Source organism: Phyllosticta citriasiana, assembly GCF_038021145.1.
Source record: "Phyllosticta citriasiana strain CBS 120426 chromosome Unknown IWZ02scaffold_23, whole genome shotgun sequence".
Lineage (NCBI taxonomy): Eukaryota > Fungi > Ascomycota > Dothideomycetes > Botryosphaeriales > Phyllostictaceae > Phyllosticta > Phyllosticta citriasiana.
The window spans coordinates 71,053-90,445 of NW_027117300.1; the positions used below are offsets into that span (position 1 = coordinate 71,053).

The 19,393-nt window shown below is 56.7% G+C and overlaps 7 protein-coding genes across 7 annotated transcripts; 4 read left to right on the forward strand and 3 right to left on the reverse strand.

Moving 5' to 3' along the window:
* Positions 1-2,517: 2,517 nt before the first annotated feature.
* On the reverse strand, positions 2,518-3,710 carry IWZ02DRAFT_157660 (uncharacterized protein). The gene has a single exon (XM_066762027.1). It carries the CDS (start codon positions 3,474-3,476, stop codon positions 2,868-2,870), a length of 609 nt encoding a protein of 202 aa, XP_066617600.1. The 5' UTR covers positions 3,477-3,710; the 3' UTR covers positions 2,518-2,867.
* Positions 3,711-4,775: 1,065 nt separating this feature from the next.
* Positions 4,776-6,383, forward strand: IWZ02DRAFT_157820 (uncharacterized protein). The gene has a single exon (XM_066762028.1). It carries the CDS (start codon positions 4,910-4,912, stop codon positions 6,239-6,241), a length of 1,332 nt encoding a protein of 443 aa, XP_066617601.1. The 5' UTR covers positions 4,776-4,909; the 3' UTR covers positions 6,242-6,383.
* On the forward strand, positions 6,167-7,140 carry IWZ02DRAFT_157845 (uncharacterized protein). The gene has a single exon (XM_066762030.1). It carries the CDS (start codon positions 6,309-6,311, stop codon positions 6,954-6,956), a length of 648 nt encoding a protein of 215 aa, XP_066617602.1. The 5' UTR covers positions 6,167-6,308; the 3' UTR covers positions 6,957-7,140.
* A 1,471-nt stretch (positions 7,141-8,611) lies between these two features.
* IWZ02DRAFT_157825 (uncharacterized protein) lies at positions 8,612-9,628 on the forward strand. The gene has a single exon (XM_066762029.1). The coding sequence runs from the start codon at positions 8,915-8,917 to the stop codon at positions 9,398-9,400; it is 486 nt and encodes a 161-aa protein (XP_066617603.1). The 5' UTR covers positions 8,612-8,914; the 3' UTR covers positions 9,401-9,628.
* Positions 9,629-12,021: 2,393 nt separating this feature from the next.
* Positions 12,022-13,336, forward strand: IWZ02DRAFT_157876 (uncharacterized protein). The gene is made up of 2 exons (XM_066762031.1): positions 12,022-12,681; positions 13,105-13,336. The coding sequence occupies exons 1-2, from the start codon at positions 12,303-12,305 to the stop codon at positions 13,278-13,280; spliced, it is 555 nt and encodes a 184-aa protein (XP_066617604.1). The 5' UTR covers positions 12,022-12,302; the 3' UTR covers positions 13,281-13,336.
* Positions 13,337-13,355: 19 nt separating this feature from the next.
* IWZ02DRAFT_157925 (uncharacterized protein) lies at positions 13,356-14,689 on the reverse strand. The gene has a single exon (XM_066762032.1). It carries the CDS (start codon positions 14,224-14,226, stop codon positions 13,390-13,392), a length of 837 nt encoding a protein of 278 aa, XP_066617605.1. The 5' UTR covers positions 14,227-14,689; the 3' UTR covers positions 13,356-13,389.
* Positions 14,690-16,043: 1,354 nt separating this feature from the next.
* Positions 16,044-19,131, reverse strand: IWZ02DRAFT_387086 (peroxisomal hydratase-dehydrogenase-epimerase; the record flags this gene model as incomplete). Its single annotated transcript, XM_066765516.1, has 6 exons — positions 16,044-16,843; positions 16,890-17,003; positions 17,151-18,467; positions 18,515-18,623; positions 18,676-18,903; positions 18,973-19,131. 6 exons carry the CDS (start codon positions 19,129-19,131, stop codon positions 16,044-16,046), a joined length of 2,727 nt encoding a protein of 908 aa, XP_066617606.1.
* Positions 19,132-19,393: the final 262 nt, after the last annotated feature.

Consider the following 19,393-nt stretch of genomic DNA (forward strand, 5'->3'; position numbering starts at 1 on the left):
CGGATGGTGAGCGACCCCAGTCATTTTTGGGTGGAGCGAACTGCTCAATCGGACACTGACTCACCACCATGTCTCCAGCAGGATTTTTGCTTCTTTTTCTTTTGTTATTATTATTATTATTATTCTTCTTCTTCTTCTTCTGCCTCAGCACCACCGCACGACAACCTCAAGTTGCATTTCCTCCCGCCTCATCTCCACGTGCTGCGGCCCTCACCCTGCGCAAGCACGAGGCAGGCAAGCAGCCGCATCATGCCAGGCCCCGTCTGCGTCGTCGCATGGCAAATTTCCGACACACGTAGTCAAATTCGTCCGAGACATGGGGGAAAGAAGGGATTTGTTTACGGGGTAGAGGGAAAAGGAATGGACGGAGGCGAGAAAAAGGTGGGGGGGGAAAAAAAAAAAAAGAAAAGAAAAGAAGAGAAAGATAGAGATGAGAGAAAATGAGGAGATGAAGGGACCAGCCAGCCATTCAGCCACGCCAGACAGCCACAATGTACGACGACGACGATGATGATCTCGTCGATGCGTACTGTGCATGTAAACAGCCACCTTTACCACGCTCTCACTTCTTTCTCATCTACGGGGGGATGGCCGATCAATCTCAGAAACACTGTTGACTGTCTGAATGACTGGCTGGCTGGCTGGCTGACTGGGCGGCAGAGCAACACAAGGAAGTGATACCGTGATTAGGACGTCCCTAACTTGCTTATATGAGTACCGAGGGGATGGCGGCAACAACACGCGGCTTTCTCCGCATCTTTATTGCCATCGATTCCACCATCCCACCTGCCTGCCTGCCTGCCTGCCTGCCTGCCTTTGTCTTTTCTCCGCTTGCTGTGTACGGCTGGCTAGCTGGCTGACAGAGAGACCAATAGCCACGCTCGTTCACAGCATCCACTCCACTCACTCCCCTCGCGCCCGCCCTCCCTCCCTCCCTCCCAACTCCACAGTGACTCACTCAGCCAACCTGCCAACCATGGCGAAGCGACATCGGCGGGGCTTGCCCATCATCCCATCTCATCATCTCTTCGTCGACACAAACGCATCCGCCGCGCTCCACGCCCACCCATTTGCTCCCTTTCTCCACAGTCGGGAGCGGCTGCCTGTCTCCTCCGCTGACCCCGACCCCGAACCCGACCCCGACACTGTTCCGACTGCGGAGCCGAAGAACCACTCACTCACTGACCTTACTCCGGGGAAAGAGTGGCAGGATGAATAAGCGTGTGGATTACGGGATACCTAGGTAGCTGATGGGATGCCAGAAGTATTGTGGGGAAGACGCACACACACACACAGCCACACGGGGGGTGTCGGCGGCGGAGGCGCAGCAGGTTGTGGATAGCTGAGGTATTTGGGAACCTACCTTAGTATGTACCTACATGCTGTGACATCACTGATGCTCATACACACACAAGAGTCGTCGTGCACACCAACCTACCTACAAGCCGAACTACCCACCTATACCTGTTTGTGAACCCAGTAGCAAGCCGCGGCAAACGAGACGGGTCTTGTCAATTCATCTCGTCTCGTCTCAAAGTAACTACGACCGAGACCTAAGTAGGTAGGTAGGTAGATAGGTAGGCAGCGACCCGAGTTTCAATGGGCTGGCTGCCACGGAGCCAACGACACCCCCGAAGAGAGACTACTGATCTGGCGGCAAAATAAGATGAGTCTAGAAGCGCCGTAGAAGGCGGGCAGACGGACAGACGGACAGACGGGCAGACGTGCAGCAAGCGGTCTGGGGCGTGAGGGGGGTGGGCGGGCAGAGGGCAAAGCAAGGTGACTGGATAAAGTCGCTGGGGACTACAGGAGCAGCAGCAGCAGCAGCAGCAGCAGCAGCAGCAGCAGCAGAAGAGTAAGAGTGGAGTAGACTGCCCGACCGCCGCAGGCAGCGGAGGGCTTGCCTGCCTGCCTGCCTGCTTGCTTGCTTCTGGTACGCAAGCGTTCGACAACGACCAGGCTTTTGTTGGTTGCCGGTGCCCGTGTGCAGCCAGCCAGCGAGCCAGCCAGATGCGGTGCGCGCCGGACGGAGGGCCTGACGTGACGGCGGCGGCGGCATCCGCGGAGCACCAGCATCAGTCCAGTAGCAGTGGAAGGGCGGTGGGCGCTCGTCATGCCTGGCCCTGTTGCAAGGACTGACTGGAGAAGACCGGGAAGGGCGCGTCATCCGGTAGCGGCGGCAGCAGCAGCAGCGCGTGCGTGCGCATGTACCACGTCGCGAGGAAAAGAGACAAGAAAAAGTTGCGGGGAAAAAAGAGGAGGGAGATGGTGGCCACGCATGGATGATGGCACAGGGTACGTCAGGGTGGTAGGTAGGTAGCCGTGTTTTGGAGTGCTGAAACGACGCTGGCTGATGAAGCTGCTGGCTGGCTGGCACTGGGCAGCGATGCCAGCCAAGACGGTAGGCGGGCAGAGGGGCTTGTTCGACTCCGGCGGACTGGAGAAAACCCTCAAGCCACACGGCGCCGTGGTCGTGATGGGAGGTGATGATGGCGATGATGTTGATGTGTTGCTGCAAGCCATGCAGGCGGGCGGCCGGGCCGAGCCTTTTTTCCCAGAGTTGCTAGCCCCGACGAGTCTTCGGCTATCGATGGATGAATGATGGATGGGCTGACAGGACTGTGTAGTACTGTAGCAGTTGCGGGGAAAGGCTGGTCTCATCGTCTGATGTCTCTCTCCCCAATCCCCGCAGTCTGGACGGGAGTGCTGTGGTTTCAAAATGCCCTCTCACGTCACGATGGTGTGACGGGTTCCGATGGCCGGCAAAGGCCCAATCGGTCGACGTGGACATTTCAAAATCACCACCACCACCAATGCAGGAATGCGCATGCCGACCGTCGCCAAGATCAGCCACGGCCTTCCCCAGATCATCTTCTCCACCAAAAAATGTTGCAGCCGATCTTGCCAAGAAGGTCCAAGTGGAAATGGAAGTGCAAAGTATGGGTCGGGTAGACCGACGAAGCAAAAGAGAAATTTTTGCAGCTGCGGGCGTCCGCCTCGTTTTTGCCATTTGCCATTTGCCATTTGCCATGCGTAGCGTAGCATGGCGGCCGGTGCACTTCTAAGCTAAGCTGCGGGTGAGGCGGAAGGCGAGGGCGAGGGCGAGGGCGAGGGCGAGGGCGAGACGGACGACGAGGGCAGTGTCGTGCGAACAGTGGAGGGAGGGTGGAGGCCCGCAAAATGCCAAATCCGAGCTGCGCAACGAAGGCCGTCGCCCGCTGAGTGGTCGGGCCAAATGCCGGCGAGAAAAGGCGAGAGAGAAAAGAGAAAGGGAAAGTGAAAAAAAAATAAAAAAAATAAAAAAAATTGGTTTCGGACATGCCTCGGCCAGGGCCCAATTCGGTCGTTGGGATGTCTCTAGCAGCTGCAACGGGGCTATGGTCGCTAGAGGTTGGTCGCTCCGCCGCGCCGTGGCATCGCATGGTACGATGAATGGCTCTCAGAGTCTGTGAGCGGGCCCGCCGTCGCCTTTCCATTGCCTCTTTGGCTGCTCACCAACCACCCCCCCCCCGTCCCTCTGTCCCAACGGCATGCCCCGTGTCCCTTGCAGCCGACATGCCAAACAGGGACAATTTGACAGACTTGTTGGTGTTGAGGGCGCGCGAAAGAGCCTGTCGTAGTCAGCTCCCCCTGCGACAGCGGACCTCGGCTTCGCCGAAAGACTCTGCTATCAGAGTGTCTGGGAGGAGCCGTCAGAAGATTAAAGCGGGGGCAGCACGAGCGAATGCGACACTGTGGAGATGACAACTTGTTGCGACAATAATAATAATGCGCCGGATCGAGAGGTGGCCGTCTCTCGTCGCCTGTGCGACGATGACTGGGAAAGAGGGCAGAAAAAAGGAGAGAGCGGCTCTTGCAGCGGCTGTACGGCAGTGCAGTGTGCGAGGTTTGTGTGACGGCGGCCTGCCTTTATCTCCCCTCGTCTTTTTTTATTTCGTCTCGCCATGCAAGGCCGGTGTGGGAAGCGGAGTCCCCACGCCTGGCGCCGCCATGGGATTCTGATGGCTTTTTTTTTTTTTTTTTTTTTTTTCTCTTTCTATCAGCCCACGCAGCAAAGGCCGCCTGCGCCATATTGCACCAGCTCCAGCTCCGCTTGGGCCTGTTACGCAGGGACGCTACGCTCCGCTCCAGGGACAGTCGATCAAAATTCCATCGACCTGTCGGCAAAGACGGCGCAAAAGGGAGAAGCAGCAGGACAACAACGAGGAAACAAAAAGTGTTGGGCTCACCGACATTTGGTAGGCAGGTCAGCGGGCGGTGTTGCAGTGGTGATGCAGAAAGAGGTAGGAGCAGTACCGGGGCTCAGCTGCCATGATGTGAGATGAGATAACTATGGAGTAGTATTTGGGGATTCGTATTTGGCTGCTACCCCAGATGGTGCTCCCCACATTCTTGTGTATTGTGCGACGGGAGGGTTCGTCATTTTTTTTTTTTGGGGGAGGGGGGAGGTGGTGATGGTGGTAGTTATGGAGGAGGAGGAGCAGGAGGAGGAGGAGCAGGAAGGCCCCGGATCTGCATTTACCAGTGCTGCCTGCCATATCGAGAGTCCTGAGGCTGATGGGATTTCAATGAGGCGGTGCGGGTAGTAAAAGTAAGCTCCCGTCGTCGCCCCCCGGCTTGTCAGGCCCCTTTCGCTCGCTGCCCTTGGCGCAGAAAAAATCGTCCCGAGCGTCCCCTTCGGGCTTGGCGGCGCTCCTGGTTTCCGGCTGATCCTCGTCTGGCTCCCGGCTCCTCGTTCCCCACGTTTCCACCTCAGCGTCTGCTCAGGTCTGCGTCACCCAAAGCCTTTCCTCCTTCCATCTGATCCTTCGCTATAAGATTTTCGCCCACCCTCCCCCCTTCCTTCTCCGGCTTTCGCTCGCCACACCTGCCCTATCCCTCCACCACGCCCACTACTCGCTCTCTTCACATGCAACAACCAACCTCCGCAGTGGATTTCAAAAATCTGCTCAACCCCCAGACAGACTCTTCAACCCCCACCACCACCACCACCACGCCCTCGCTCTCGCCCTCGTCCTCGGCCCCCTCGACTCCCACGACTCCCATGGCCGCTGCTGCCACTGTCCGTCCCGTCGGTCTTATGGGCTCCATGCTTCAGAACGCTGCTCCCCACCAGGACGACCACAGGTCCGACCTGCCTCGCCCTTACAAGTGCCCCCTGTGCGACAAGGCCTTCCATCGTCTCGAGCACCAGACGAGGCACATTCGCACCCACACGGGCGAAAAGCCCCACGCCTGCCAGTTCCCCGGCTGCACCAAACGCTTCTCGCGCTCCGACGAGCTCACCCGCCATTCGAGGATACACAACAACCCCAACTCCAGGAGAGGAAACAAGCAAAATGCTGCTGCCGTCGCCGCTGCACAGGCTGTCGCCAGTGCCGGCGTGCTTGAATGCGGCCAAATCAACCACATGATGCCCCCGCCGACAAAACCCATTTCTCGCTCTGCACCGAGCTCCAACCTCGCCTCGCCCAACGTCTCTCCTCCTCACTCTTACTCGAGCTACTCCAACCTGTCCAATTTGGCAGCCTACAACCGCTCGAATCCCAACACTTCGATGGGCATCCTGGCCACGGCTGCCTCGCAGATTGAGCAGCAGCAGCAGCAGCAGCAGCAGCAGCAACAGCAGCAACAGCAGCAACCGCCCCAGTTCCCGCCAAGGCACCACCACATGGGCTCGCACCAGCACTTTGGCCACAACAGCAGCCGCCTGCCTGGCCTCACGGGCCTGGCTGCCTATGCCTACTCGTCGCAGCCCATGTCGCGGTCGCACTCGCACGAGGAAGACGACCAGTACGCGCACCGAATGACAAAGAAATCGAGGCCGGGGTCCCCTCTCTCCACAGCACCGCCTTCGCCGACCTTTTCCCACGACTCTTACTCGCCCACGCCGGACCACACTCCACTCGCCACGCCCGCGCACTCGCCGCGCCTCCGTCCTCATGGCCTGAGCGACGTGCAGCTTCCTCACATCCGCCACCTATCTCTCCAGCACGTTCCGGCATTGGCCCCGATGGAGCCATCGGCAAATGGGGAGACGCCGTACGTTCCTCAGCAGCCGACCGGCTTGAGGATAGGCGACATCATCTCAAGACAAGATGGCGCCCAAAGAAAACTGCCCGTGCCGCCGGCTCCCAAGGTCGCAGTGCAAGATCTGCTGAACGCTGGAAGCGGCTTCTCTTCTGGCAATTCGTCGGCCAACGCCTCGGTGGCTGGCAACGACCTTCACGAGCGCTTCTAAGTCTTTTTCTCGTTTTGGTCCTCACTCAACCAACACAATTGCATGATGGCAGGCGTTTCGGATTCAAATGTGTACGACACGGGTGTTTGTGTTTTCCTCGGAACTGCGTCATGAGCGAACTTGTTCTCCACTTTCTGGGGGGTGTTTACCCAACAATTACAACTATAGACGGCGGGGTTACAGGGCTTCTTTTCTTTCTCAGGAACAAGTAATGCCAAAAAAAGCTGGATGTGCTACTCTCTCTGATCCCCTTTCCATCTTCCCTTCTCGACGCGGCGGCATGCATGGCCGCAGCACTTTTTCCAAATCCACCGACCCTTGGAACCAAACAAGTGTTTCGCTCAGGGTCTTCAACCCTTTACCTGCAATGCTTGGTACAATCCCGTGGGATTTTGATAATCCCTTTTCTTCTAGTGGGGCGGTGTTTTTTCCTTGGGACAGGGTCCTTCCACCAACCAACCAAACTCTCTTCACTCCAGCCGCTGCCAGGCACACCACTGCTTCTGTTTCTTTGAATTGGGGGAAACTTCTGGGTATTGAAACGGATGGGTCTACCAGGGCAAAAGAAAGACAGGGATTGGAGTATTGTCGTACCGGGAATTTCTTCTGCCTGTGTTCTGGGGATGTCGGGGCAGTGATGGACTGCTTGGGCAGACCCTTCTCCTTTCTCTGGACCACGTTTTCTTTTTCTCTTTTTTTTTTTTTTTTCCCTTGACTTTACCAGGGCGGGCGATGGGCAAGTGCTACTATAGACTTTGGACTGTTCGTGTGTTTTTGAAAACTTTACTTTGCTCTCCCTTCCCTCGATGCCGCGGTTTCGCGAGTGAGAACGACGAGTTGTTGCATTTACGGAGGAGCGAGCGTGCGTGCGAGCGTTCTCCAGGCAAGACAACGAAGAACATGAACATGCGCACACTCTCTTCTTCTCGCCATTCTTCGCTGACTGCTACCTCGTTACATCGTTGCAGTGTTGTCGGACTCGTCCCAGTAAACCATGTAGATTACTCAACTACTGCCCGCCGCACACTCCACCGCTTGCGAACAAAACACAACGTCCCTATGCACCGTACATCCATACCTACATGCACCTCCTCCCTACGTGCAGTTCGTTCATTCCCGAGCAACAAATGGCGACATCGGCGTCTCCCCGGACGGAACGCGCCGGCCAGCCGCGGCCGGAGGACCTGAGCCCTTTGCCCATTCATGCTCGCCCCTCGCCCCTCGCCCCTCGTCTCTCTCTAACTTTTTTTTTCCCTTTTTCTTTTTCGTCTTTCTTTTTCGCTTTTCTTTCTTTTTCGTCTTTCTTTCCTTTTTTTTTTTTTTTTCTTTTGGGGGGGTTTTTATCTTCTTTCCCGCATGTCCGCCGTCCGTCCATCCGCCCGTCTCCATAGGGACAAGCTTGTTGAAGAAGAGTCATCTGCGGCCGGCGCAAAATTTACATTGAAGGCTAGCAGATTATTTTGAGGGAGCTGTGGGAGAGTCAGAGGAGTGGTTTGGAGGTGGTGGTGGTGGTGGTGCGCGTTCACCGTCAGGCATTGGGCAAGCAAGGAAGCAAGCAGGCAAGCAGGCAAGCAAGTAAGCGGCGGCTGTCGTCAATCTCCCGTCACTACTACACACTAGTGACTACATGTTCAAATAGGTATGTAATCTGCCGGCCGGCTGTCGGGCTGCCGACGAGACCGGTCGAGACAAGTCGAGTCGAGTCGAGTCGAGTCGGGTGTTTGTGGAGGCACGTTGGCAGCCAACCACGCTCGCACGCTCGCACGCCTTCACGTGCGAGGATGAGACGGGACGGGACGAGCAAGCAAGGAAGAAAAAAAAAAAAATTTCTTCAGGAGGGGATGCTGCTTATGGTCTAGGCGCCGCATCTCATCTGTTCATCTCATCTCGAGCGCTGTGAAAGGAGTGTGGGGAGCGCAGGAGGGCAGGTGATGATTGTGGTGGTGGTGGTGGTGGTGGGGGCGGGCGGGCGGGCGCAAGAAGAAGCGCGATGAGGTGGGTTTGTGCGCGCGTGCGCGTGGGCTCGCGATAGAATGGATGGTGGAATTGGGCAGGTGATGATACATGATACGGTGTCTATCTATCTTGTTGTTCTTCCATGTGCTTTTACCAGATCTGAGCTCATTTCTTTAATGCATCACCGCCTGACAAAGAGCTTGCCCAGGAGGTTATCGTCGTCTTTGCGTGCGGTGACTTCCTCACTTGTTCACTGAGCAGATGCACCCTTGCGTGACACGACAGAGACAGACAAGCGGCGTACGTCGGTGCTGCGGCGTCGGCGTCGGCATCGGCGGCCGGCTTGACTGCATACGGACTGCTGTGTCTGTGTGGGCGGGTCGGCTTGGGGTTGCGGGCAAGCTGGACGTGGAGGAGTTAGTGGTGGTGGTGGTGGTGGAATGATGGTCACGACACATGCTCATCCACCACCTACATGACCTCTTTCCTACGTGCGTGAGCGTATCTACATGCTGCTGTCCGCGTGCAGCAGCAGAGGAGATGTGCCAGTCCAGATGAACGCATTCCAGGCCAGTGCGGCGAGGCGTCGGACGCACATCTGCTTGCTTGCCTGCCTGCCTGCTTGTCCGCTGTCTGTATGTACGTACGCACGCACGCCGCAATCGGCGCAGCAGCGTGACGCATCTCTGAGTAGTGGTGTCGGTGTTGGTGTTGGTAATGTGCATTTGTCCTGCTGCGGCGTCTTCTTCACCGCTCGTTCGGGCGAGGGGAGCAGCATTCCTGCCTCAGAAGAAGCCACTTGCTGGTGGAGGAGGAGGAGGAGGAGGAGGGAGACGAGGAGAAATGAGGAGGGGACAGCAGAGGCGACGATCTCGCATCTCATCTCGTCCGGCCGGCCGGCTGGCTGGCCTGGCCTGGGCGGCAAGTATTGGCTGGGTATGGAGACAAAAACTAATGAAAAGGATTGAAGGCAGAAGAAAAGCGCCGTGGCGGGTCACCAACGACGATCCACGAGAAATATTTTTTCCCGTCGTCGTCAAGGCGTGTCGTGTCAAGACATGGTGTGGAGTAAGGGCTGGGCTGGCTCGAACTGGACTGGACACCCTGTTGGCACGGCGCCGGACGCACGCACATCACACATTGATCACTCTACATGTGGTGCTGTGGATTGGCGCCGAGCGGATGAGCCAGACGCAGACGTAGACGCAGCAGCAGCAGCAGCAGAGAGCAATGATTGACTGGAGCAGAGGCGAGGCGGATTGACGTAGGTGGATCAGGGGGAGCGGAGGGCCTGAACGTGGAGAGGGAGCCGCCAGCCAGGTCTCGTTGCTGGGTACATACGCTGTACTGCACCGTACGGCGGCGAATACTGGGACTGAAGGTTGCGGGGTGCCTGGCCTGAGGTGACTCTCGCCAGTCAGTCGTTGGGCGCTATGTGTTGCCCTTTTGACAAGAGCAACTGAGCAGATGACCGGGATGCTGTCGTTCCCCACAATCGCAACAGACGGCGGCGCATGGACAGTCCATCAGGTGCAGGCAGCGCACGGTTGCTGAGTTGGTGGAGGGTGCAGGCCATGTTCGGAATCCGACAAGGAGGGTGTCATCCGGCTGTCTGTCTCTCTGCTTTGCCGTCCGCGTAACAATGGCAATGGTGGTGTCATGACCGGGGAGGACCACGACATTGCGGAGCGTTGGCCGGCAACGGTGTCAAGCAGGAGGCAAAGAAAGGAAGGGTGTGGAGGTCAACACAGTTTGCCCCTATGTGTGTGGACATGTGTCAAAGGGAAAAAACGCGGAGAGCATCCATGGCGTCATGCTTGCTTGGTTGGGGTCTCCGCCTGGAGAAAGCTCGGGGACTGGATTCCACCCCCATCGACTCCGTCCACGTCGCGCTGGAATAATTCGTTCCACGCTCCTATATCCGCCGGAAAACCCTCTGATGCTTCGTTTCGCGAGACGACGCGTGGCAGAGAGAAGTGCAGTGTGGAGCCCCGGCTTCCGGCTCCAGAGACCAGACGAGGGCGCGCGCTGCAGCCCCCCAGCTTCTGTGCTTCCGCATCCGCAGCAGGCAGGTATCCACGCGGCATTGGTTGCCGAAATATGCGATGCGAGTTCCGTGGAGAGAGGGTCGAATGATCCGGTTGTAACCCCTTGATCCAGAACGGAGCCCACACTCCACATCCACAAGCCAGCCTCACTCTGCCACCTATCCACGCCCAGGGCCGGCCTTCTCTCCACGAGAAAGGTCAGCCTCTTCTTATCGCTGCCCCTGGCATTATTTCCGATGGGCCTCCGCCAACAGTCTCGTTCGTTGCGCGCGGGAGCTGACAGTGACGAGACGCAGGTGTGCTCTCCCGTCCACACAGTCTGACGCAGCCCAGCCCAGCCGCAGAAACAGTCGCGGAGCCCAGGCATCATCGACATGGCCATCTCGACTGCTGAATCTGGAATCTTGAATCCGGATCACCGCATGGAAGATTCTACCACGATCCAAGTCGGCTCGGGAGGGAATTTTTGGAAAAGTTTCCCCACGTCGACCCCCCTCTCTCGCTGCCCTTTGCTCCACCTCTTCCGCTGCCTCCAGCCCTGAAAGCTGTGGCGCAGCAAAGGGCGGCGGAAAGACGTCGCATTTAGCCTGAAGTGGGGGACGTCGCGCCGCGGGCAGCGAAGGCCCTGTGGCGCACCGCTTTATTCTTGCCCTCGTCGTCTCCAGCATGGGTCGGTCGGTCGGTCTGGGGAAGTTTGTCGTCCGCCGCTAACGAGACTTTTGGCCCGCAGGATTCTGGGGAAACCAAGCCTCCAAGTCTCGACGCTCGTGGCCTTCACATGCCAGATCAGACGAATGCGCTGATTTTCCTTTGTTTACTTCCTCTCTTGCTCTGCCCTGGCACCCAGCCACTCACTCCACTCGACTGACTCGACCCCAGCCTCGCCGTCCTCGACTCGAGCGAACGGTTTGCCATTATCTTCAGACCAAGACGTAATGGTTGCGAGCAAGGGCCAAGAGCAGCATCACAGGTTTGCGTCACTGGCCTGTGTTCAAGGATCCAGCGGCCGCCAACGACTAAGGCGCCTGCCGTCATCCAGCGCGACGACGTCAGGGACAAAAGGCCCTTTTTTCAAGGGAAAGTTCCGCGACTCTGGGCCAGACTCTTGGTCTCGCAAAAGCAAATCAGTTGCCGACATCATCGGCGCTGCCTGGAGACACGTAAGCAGGCAGTGCTGTCATGGTGGCCCAGCTCCGGCGTCTGATTAGCGGCTTCAGGCATTGCGTGATGGGATCGAACATTGCAAAAGACACCAATTGCTTTTGCCGGCCACCGCTGCGACCTGTGGTACTCGCTCCACCGGCGGCGGATGGCCTGGCAATCAGTTAGTAACATGCTTTCGATCCGCCTCCTGCAAGCCTGCTCGACCATCCCTCGCAGATTTACAACAGCATAACGTTGGATCGACGAGGTGATGCGCCTCCCGCCAACCTTGATTTGAAAGAGAAGCCCATGCCGCCAGGACCCGGGCCAGCGGCTACTGTACGAGCGCATGTCGGCACTTGCTGTCGCGAAGCGCGAGCATTTACAAACAACATGACGCTTCAGCTGGTGGTGCAAATGCAATGGTCTACGTCAGTCGGATGCCAGGCGTGGCGACTGGATTTGTTGATTGTGGGGTCCCCACATTCCGCTAGCGGCTTCCCCTGCACCGAGCCGAACATGGCAACAAACACCAACTTATCACTGTCAAGCTGGATGTGACAAGGAATCGACTCTTTGCAGTTCCAGGATGTCCGGCGCCATTCCTGTCCATCGGGCGACACCGGTACCTGCGTTATCGCTACTCTACTCCACACCAGCTAGGAGTAGCTCTGTTGCTCAGCCCACAACACGTACGATACGCCTTTGCTGCCCCAGCCTCTGCCCTACCAGCCGCGCCGTCGCTCTCCTGACACTGATCCTTCAGGGCGAACGGGACGAACGCGTGCGTGCATGTCCAGCATGTGAAAGCCTACATTTTTACTCTCCCTTTCGACTCAACCGTTGCATGTGACGGCGCTGACGCACAACAAAAAAAATATTTGGAGCATCCCCAACAAGGGAAAAGGGAAACAATGCAGCCCAGAAGTCTGGGGCATGGCGGGCGCGGTAACAAGGTTCTAGCCAGCCAGCCTCTGATTCTTTTGTCCGTCTGCTCTCGTTGTTTTTCAAATCATGAGCGCCCAGCCTCCTGCCTACCGAGTCGACAAGCCGAAAGCTCTGCTCAGCCATGCTGGAAGTGGATACGGCAGAGAACACTTGTCCTTCTTGACCATCATCCGTCCCATCCATGGCATCCGCGGCATCCCAGGGGCTTTTGTGGCTGGCGCCGGCCACCGAGGCTGCAGATGAGATTGAAGCCTGCCTCGCGCGACAAACGAGAGCATCATTGGTGCCTCGTCTCGCGGACGCTCCTCCAGTGGGCATTCAAAGTTGCACCCTATCATACAATCGGTAAGACGAGACAGTAGTTATTTGCTCGGATTTTCCAGCCGCCCGCGCCCTCCTGCCACATCGGGCAGTTCCGGCGACTTTTGGTTATCTGATTGCATGGTGCATGTTGCATTTTGCCTTTTGTGTGCAGCGTTTGTAGAGGTACCGCAGAATGGCGCCGAAACATAGTCAATTGGCGTGACTAGAAGGAGAAGGTAAGTACGAGGAACCAAGTACCTAGCTAGAGTCAAAGCCATCGGGTACACCGAAGCAAAGCAAACCGAAAGCCGACATCTCGATTGGCGCCATTCAGCACCTCACCGTCGACAAACCATTCGACGCGGAAGAAGCGCCCAACATGTGATGACAATCTTTTCAAGCTGTTCCGTTGTCTTTTAAATTCTGGCCTCTGCGTTTCAGGTCGAATGCCGACAGTCTTGCCAGGACGAGACAGACGTAACAAACAATTGCCGCTTCCGGTATTCCGTGGACCGACGACGACACGACACGACCATCCAGCTGCATCAATCAATGATCGATTGCCCACATCCCGATTCTGCATGTCTCGCTTTTCGGTCTCGTCCATCACGTCAAGAACGCCACGATTGGGTTTCGCATGAGGCAGTTGTTGGCCCTACTTCTTGTTTCTCTATTTTTCTTTTGACCTTCTACCAAGCAATCTGCCTACCCCGCCCCCGCCCCCGCTCCTGTCTCTTCATTCCCCCCATTCTACTCACCCAGCCCCCACGTCTTGGGTTTCCCGTGGGGTAGGTAGACAGGTAGGTAGATACGTCGGTAGCCGCTCTTTTGCGTCGCAAACCCCCTGATCCCTCCCCTTTTTCGCTCCATCCCTTCTCCTTCACTGCCCGCCTCCCCGGTCATTGCAACATTCCATTCCCATTTTGCGTTTTCGCTGCGTGTCCCCATTTGCTTCGGCTTACAGTATTGCCGTGAACCTTGCTGGCTAGCCACCTGTTGTTCCGCGCTGCCCCGCGCGCGCCGTCTCCCGTCGCTTTCCTTGCCCAGTCGTTCGTTGCTCCCTGCCTCTCCACTTCCAGATGCCGTTCCGCACCGCGGCGCAGTGCAGTGCAGCGCGGCTCGTTGTCTCGCCTCGCGCCGTCTCGCCCGCTTCCCCGGCTTGGCTGGATGCGTCTTGGCCTCTGCCATGTCGGCGGTCGGCATCCTTTTGACACGGCTCCTTTTTTGGGCGTCGTCACGATAGGAGAAACGTAGGACGTTATCGCTTTCTGCCGCTGGCTGGCTGGCTGGCTGGCGGCTGATGCGGCAGGCAGACAGGCAGGCAAGCGCGAGACAGTCAAGCAAGGTGGGTCTGGTGTATCTCTGCATCGCATAACATGCGGGCAACGAATAGATTTGCTCATGGAGTAGATGGAGTTGCGGTGTTGGGAGGAGCGGCGCAAGAATCGTGGTGGAGTCGGTCATTCTCTTGTGCCTGATGTCATCTTCACAGTAAGGTGAAGGGGAAAGGGGGGATAGATGAGCTCTTCTCACACGCCAGCGGGCTGTCTTTCGAGTGTTCAGGGTGCAAAACGGAGCAAAGAGCATCTCTTCTTTTTCTCTGCCCTCACTTACTCCTTTCCCCTTCAATCTTTGATCCACGACCTGACTCTCACGCGCCTCATCGCACTAATTTTACTCAGATGAACATCCAAGTCTATCCCCTCCCTTCCGCTTGAACATCCAAAGCGAATACCCTCCATCGCTCATGAAATCAATCTCATCACACCACCTCCACACCATCACCATCACCATCACCGAGTGGTGACACTCAACCTCCACGACTCTCCCTCTCTCTCATCTCCAACTCCACCCCATCCACCTACACCCTAGCAATGATCTTCAAGTAGCAGTCAACAAAGCCTCAACCCACAACAGCTCCATCGACGAGAGCCGCCGCTGCTCCCTACCGTCCATCACTTGCTGCAACCTCAATCATCCGGAGCGAAAGCCATGTCCTGCTATTGCGAGAACAGCAAGGACAGTGCTGTCGAGCTAAACGTGCTGCTTTTTTTTTTTTTTGCGCTTCGACAAGATGGCTGGCTGGCTGGCCAGGTGCGCGTAGTTGGCGTAAAGGGACGGATGGATGGCGTGTAGGAAATGAATTGCTGAGGGAGTAGGAGAATCAAGCTACGCTGCCAGGCAGCTAAAGCCGTGACTAGAAGTGGGGCCGGTGGTTTGCAGGCGGACTTTTTCCGGCGCGTCGCAGGAAAAACGCGCAAAATACGACAGCACGCTTGTTTCCAACATTCGCCGCGACCGCAATGACAGCTTCAAGAGATATACTTCAACTTGGAACATTTACCTTGCGGAAAAGCTCTCCTTGTCGTCTTTTGCGGCTACACTTTGTGTGTTTTCTCCTCGCCTCGTCTTCCCCCCCGTGTCTCCGCGTCTACTTCCTCCAGTGCCGCTGATGTCGATGGACTTTGAGTAGTGAATAGAAAGATGCCAAAGAGTCATGGATGGCTGTGTAAATGGTATGACCAAATCCTGTTTTGTCCTGTTTACACACCATAAAAGTGTGCGGCATCACAGAGACGTATGTGGGAAAAATGGAGACAGATATGTTTGGTTTCGACAGACAGACAGACAGACAGACAGACAGACAGACAGACAGACAGACGACGGACAGGTGCACATGTCACAAAAAAAAAAAAAAAAAATTGGAGGAGTAAATTTAGGGGTGGGTTGATCGGGCTACAACGTGGGAGAGAAAAGATTGAACGAATCATCCGATTCAATACAATGATGGCACAAAAGATTGGTAATGGTAGGAGTATGTGGGCCAGTCAATCACTGCCTAGTCTTGCTTGTCTGTCCGACTAGAATTGAATCTTTCCTCTGGGTTGCTCTTGTTTTTTGATGGCAAAACGCGTCACCGTCACTGTCACCGTCGGCGCAGACGAGTGGGCTGTGAGCGTGAGATATGTTGAACATCTCTCTGGCGGCAGGTAGGGCGGTAATAACCGTTTTCCTTCTCTGTTTGTAATGACGGCAGGTCGCGAGACATGGACCACAAAATTCAGGGGCCTCGTTTTAAGCAAGCTTAATTTGTTGAGCATCACAACCCATAAGGAGAGCGGGCGGCGGACACATTGGACTCGGTAGTCCTCACGAGAAAGGAACTCAAGAGATTGAACAACTTGCGTAAATCAAAATACCTACGTATCCAAACCCAAGGTACGATCCGACGACGATGACCCACTCCGCCATTTTCCTGCCTCAAGTGGTTTGTTGGTTGTTGTTGGCACAGAAAAGATTGCGCGGCGCATGCTTCCTGTTTCCTTTCCAGCCATACGCAAAACTCTGTCGCTCCAATCCCATCATCCATCGCCACATTGCAGCCACCACGCATCTCAGCAAACTCACAACTTGGGCTTGCCGGCCTCGAGCAGCTCCGCGCCCGCCCCGGCAATCGCCAGCCTGCCCGTCTCCTTGACCTTGACCTGGAAGACGACCGTCTTGCCCACCTTCCACATCTCGGTCTGGAGCGTCTCGCCCGGGATGACGGTGCCGGCAAAGCGCACCTTGATATTCTTGTACGGCCCGTACGTGTTGAGGATGTGCTTGCCCGCGATGCCAAACGAGCACAGCCCGTGCAGGATGGGCGTCTTGAAGCCGCCCACCTTGCTGAACTCTGGGTCGATGTGCAGCGGGTTGCGGTCGCCGCTGAGTCGGTACAGCGCCGCCTGCTCCTCCGTCGTCTTCTCCTCGACGACAACGTCGGGTGTGTTTTCCTTGCCCTTGGGAGGCGCGTGCACCGCTGTCGCTGCGCCGCGATTCGTTCCTTTCTTGGGACCGCCGAAGCCGCCGGATCCGCGGATCACGACGGCCGATTCGTTGTAGAAGACTTCCTCGCCAGTCTCCTTGATGGTGGTGATGGAGCCGTACGACACGACGGCCGACTTGCCCTTGTCGACGACTTCCACGAGGAAGGGTGTTGCGACGAGCGTGGCCGCCGTCGGGATCGGGTACTTGCGGATCTCGAGAAATTGCTCGCCGTGCAGCAGCATCATGGGCGAGAAGTTAGGCACGATGTCATCCCAGCCGAATGGGAGAACCGCGTTGAAGGGCGGAATAACACCAAAGGTGGGGACAGGGCCGAATGAGTCGTGGTTCTCGTACACGAGATGCAGATCCGTACGCTTGGCACCAATTCCGAGGTCTGATATGGTCAGACACTGTCCAGAGGGGGTATAAAGGCAACTTACTGTAAAGAATGACGTCTCGGTCGTCGTACTGAAACTCGGTCCCCTGGCCCTTGGTCTTCTTCGCAACTTCAATGTTTTGGAGAATCTCGTTGCCTTCGCCTTCAGACTCTGACGCTATGGTTTGGTTATTAAAGATCCAAAGCAGGGGAAGTGGGGCGGATCGATAGTTGAATAAACGGGTATGCATTGAAACTATTCACAAGATGTGCCGAAGAAGAAAATTGATGCGCCGCAGATTGCTGATCTAAAGCTTCGACTTACCCGCTCCTCCGCCAGAACAGTTGTTCATGTTGGCCATGATACTCTTGAGACCGTCATTTCCATCCTCGGGATGGTCCGCACGACCGTCGTCGAAGTTGATAATCTTCTGCCATACTCCCTTGACGGCCTCAGGAGTCAGGGGAACGTCGACAGGGAAGCCGTGGCCTCCGCTGCGCTGCCACCTGGTGCGCGCTTGCCAACCAGAGCCGACTTCGAAGAGGCCGCCAGTTGGAGGGTCGGGAACCTTGTCAGAGCAAAGCGCAACGACGAGCGGTGCTACGTAGTCGGGCTTGAAGGCTTGGACGAGCTCTTCCGGCAGAATCGAGCGGGTCATGTTAGTGCCTGCGTTCGGCGCGATGGTATTGACAAAAATGTTGTACTTGGCCCCCTCACGCGCAAGAGCTCTGGAGAATCCGAGAATGCCACACTTGGCTGCGGCGTAGTTGGCCTGGCCAAAGTTTCCGTAGATTCCGGAGGTGGATGTCGTGTTTACAATGCGGCCGTACTTTTGCTTGAGCATAAATGGCCACGCCGCTTTGGTCACCTTGTATGTCCCCCTGAGATGAACATTCATGACCTGATCCCACTGGCTGTCATCCATATTGGCAAAAGCCTTGTCTCGGAGGATGCCGGCGTTGTTGATGATAATGTCGATCCGGCCAAAAGCGTCAATGGCAGACTTGACAACCTTTTCTCCCTCCTCGGCAGAAGCCTTGTTGCCGACAGCAACACCACCAGCGCTCTTAATTTCGTTGACCACGCCGTCGGGGTTGACAAGATCATTGACGACCACCTTGGCGCCATGCTTGGCAAACAAAAGGGCGTACGACCGTCCCAGTCCACCGCCCGCACCGGTGATCAAAACCACCTTGTCCTTGAATTCAAGCTTCTCGGCCGGGGGGTTCGGGGGAAGCTTTTGAGCCTCCTCTAGCAGCTCCATGAAGTTGGCCGGGCCGGTGGGATGGCTGGGCTGCGTAAAGTCGTTGACGTCGTTCCACTTGGCGAGCACACCTCCAGGGGTCATGGAGTTGTCGGCCTTGAGGAGGCCACCCTTGGCGCGCTCCCACCTCAGCTTCGCGACATGTCCCCCGCCAACCTCAAAGATCGAACCAGTCTCCTCCGTATTCGACGAGTGTACAAGAACAGCGACGAGAGGGACCACCCATTCCGGCTTGAGGTTCTCGAGCATGTCCGGGGGCATGACTGTTTGGGTCATGCGGCTAGCGGCAATGGGCGCAATGACGTTGGCGATGATGTTGTACTTGAAGCCCTCCTTGGCAAGGGTTTCGGTAAAGCCGACCTGAGCCAGTTTGGCAGCTGTGGCTGTCAGCTTCGCGCCGCGGCACAGGCGTCGATCAACATACCTGAATAGTTACATTGGCCAAAGCTTCCAAAAAGTCCGGCGGAGGATGCGGTGTTGATAACTCGGCCGTACTTTTGCTTCCGGAAGTGTGGCCAAGCCGCTCTTGCGCACTGCCAGAGTCAATCCGACTTGTCCCATTTGCGACAGCGATGCGATCCGTACCTTGTATGCGCCCTTGACGTGCACCTTGTTGATCAAATCCCAGTCTTCGTCGCTCATGTTCTTGAAGCTGACGTCGCGGAGAATTCCAGCATTATTGAGGAGCACGTCGACGCGCCCAAAGGCCTTGATGGCGGTTTCGATAATCTTGTCGCCATTCTCGACGCTGTCGTAGTTTGCTACGGCATTGCCGCCGGCCTTCTTGATCTCATCGACGACGACGTCTGCGGCCTGAAAGGAGTTCACATGTCAGTCTCGAGCACCGGGAAGCTGCGGTAGGCGCGGAGCTGTCAAACCCACCTTTGTCGAAGTGCCCTCGCCCTTGAAAGATCCGCCCAGGTCGTTCACGACGACATTTGCGCCCCGGCTGCCAAAGAAGGTCGCGTATGCCTTCCCGAGACCGCCGCCAGCGCCGGTGACGACAACGGTCTGGCCGTCGAACCGCAGTTTATCAGCCATAACGTGAAGAGAAGAGTGGGAGACAAAGAGACTCGAACGACGCTAGCTTGCGCTCGGATGCGGTTGATGGGTCGAAGAGAAGAGGGAGTGAATGGAGAAGGACTAGAGATATGAGAGCAGAGTATATGGAGGCGTGGTATGCATGTTCCTGAGGTGGAGGAAAGCCGAGCTCTAGGACGGCTAACGTCGTCAGAGAGCCTCGGCAATGATCCGGCCCGCGCAGCCATTGGCCAGACCGTGGGGCTCCCGGATTTTGCGGGGT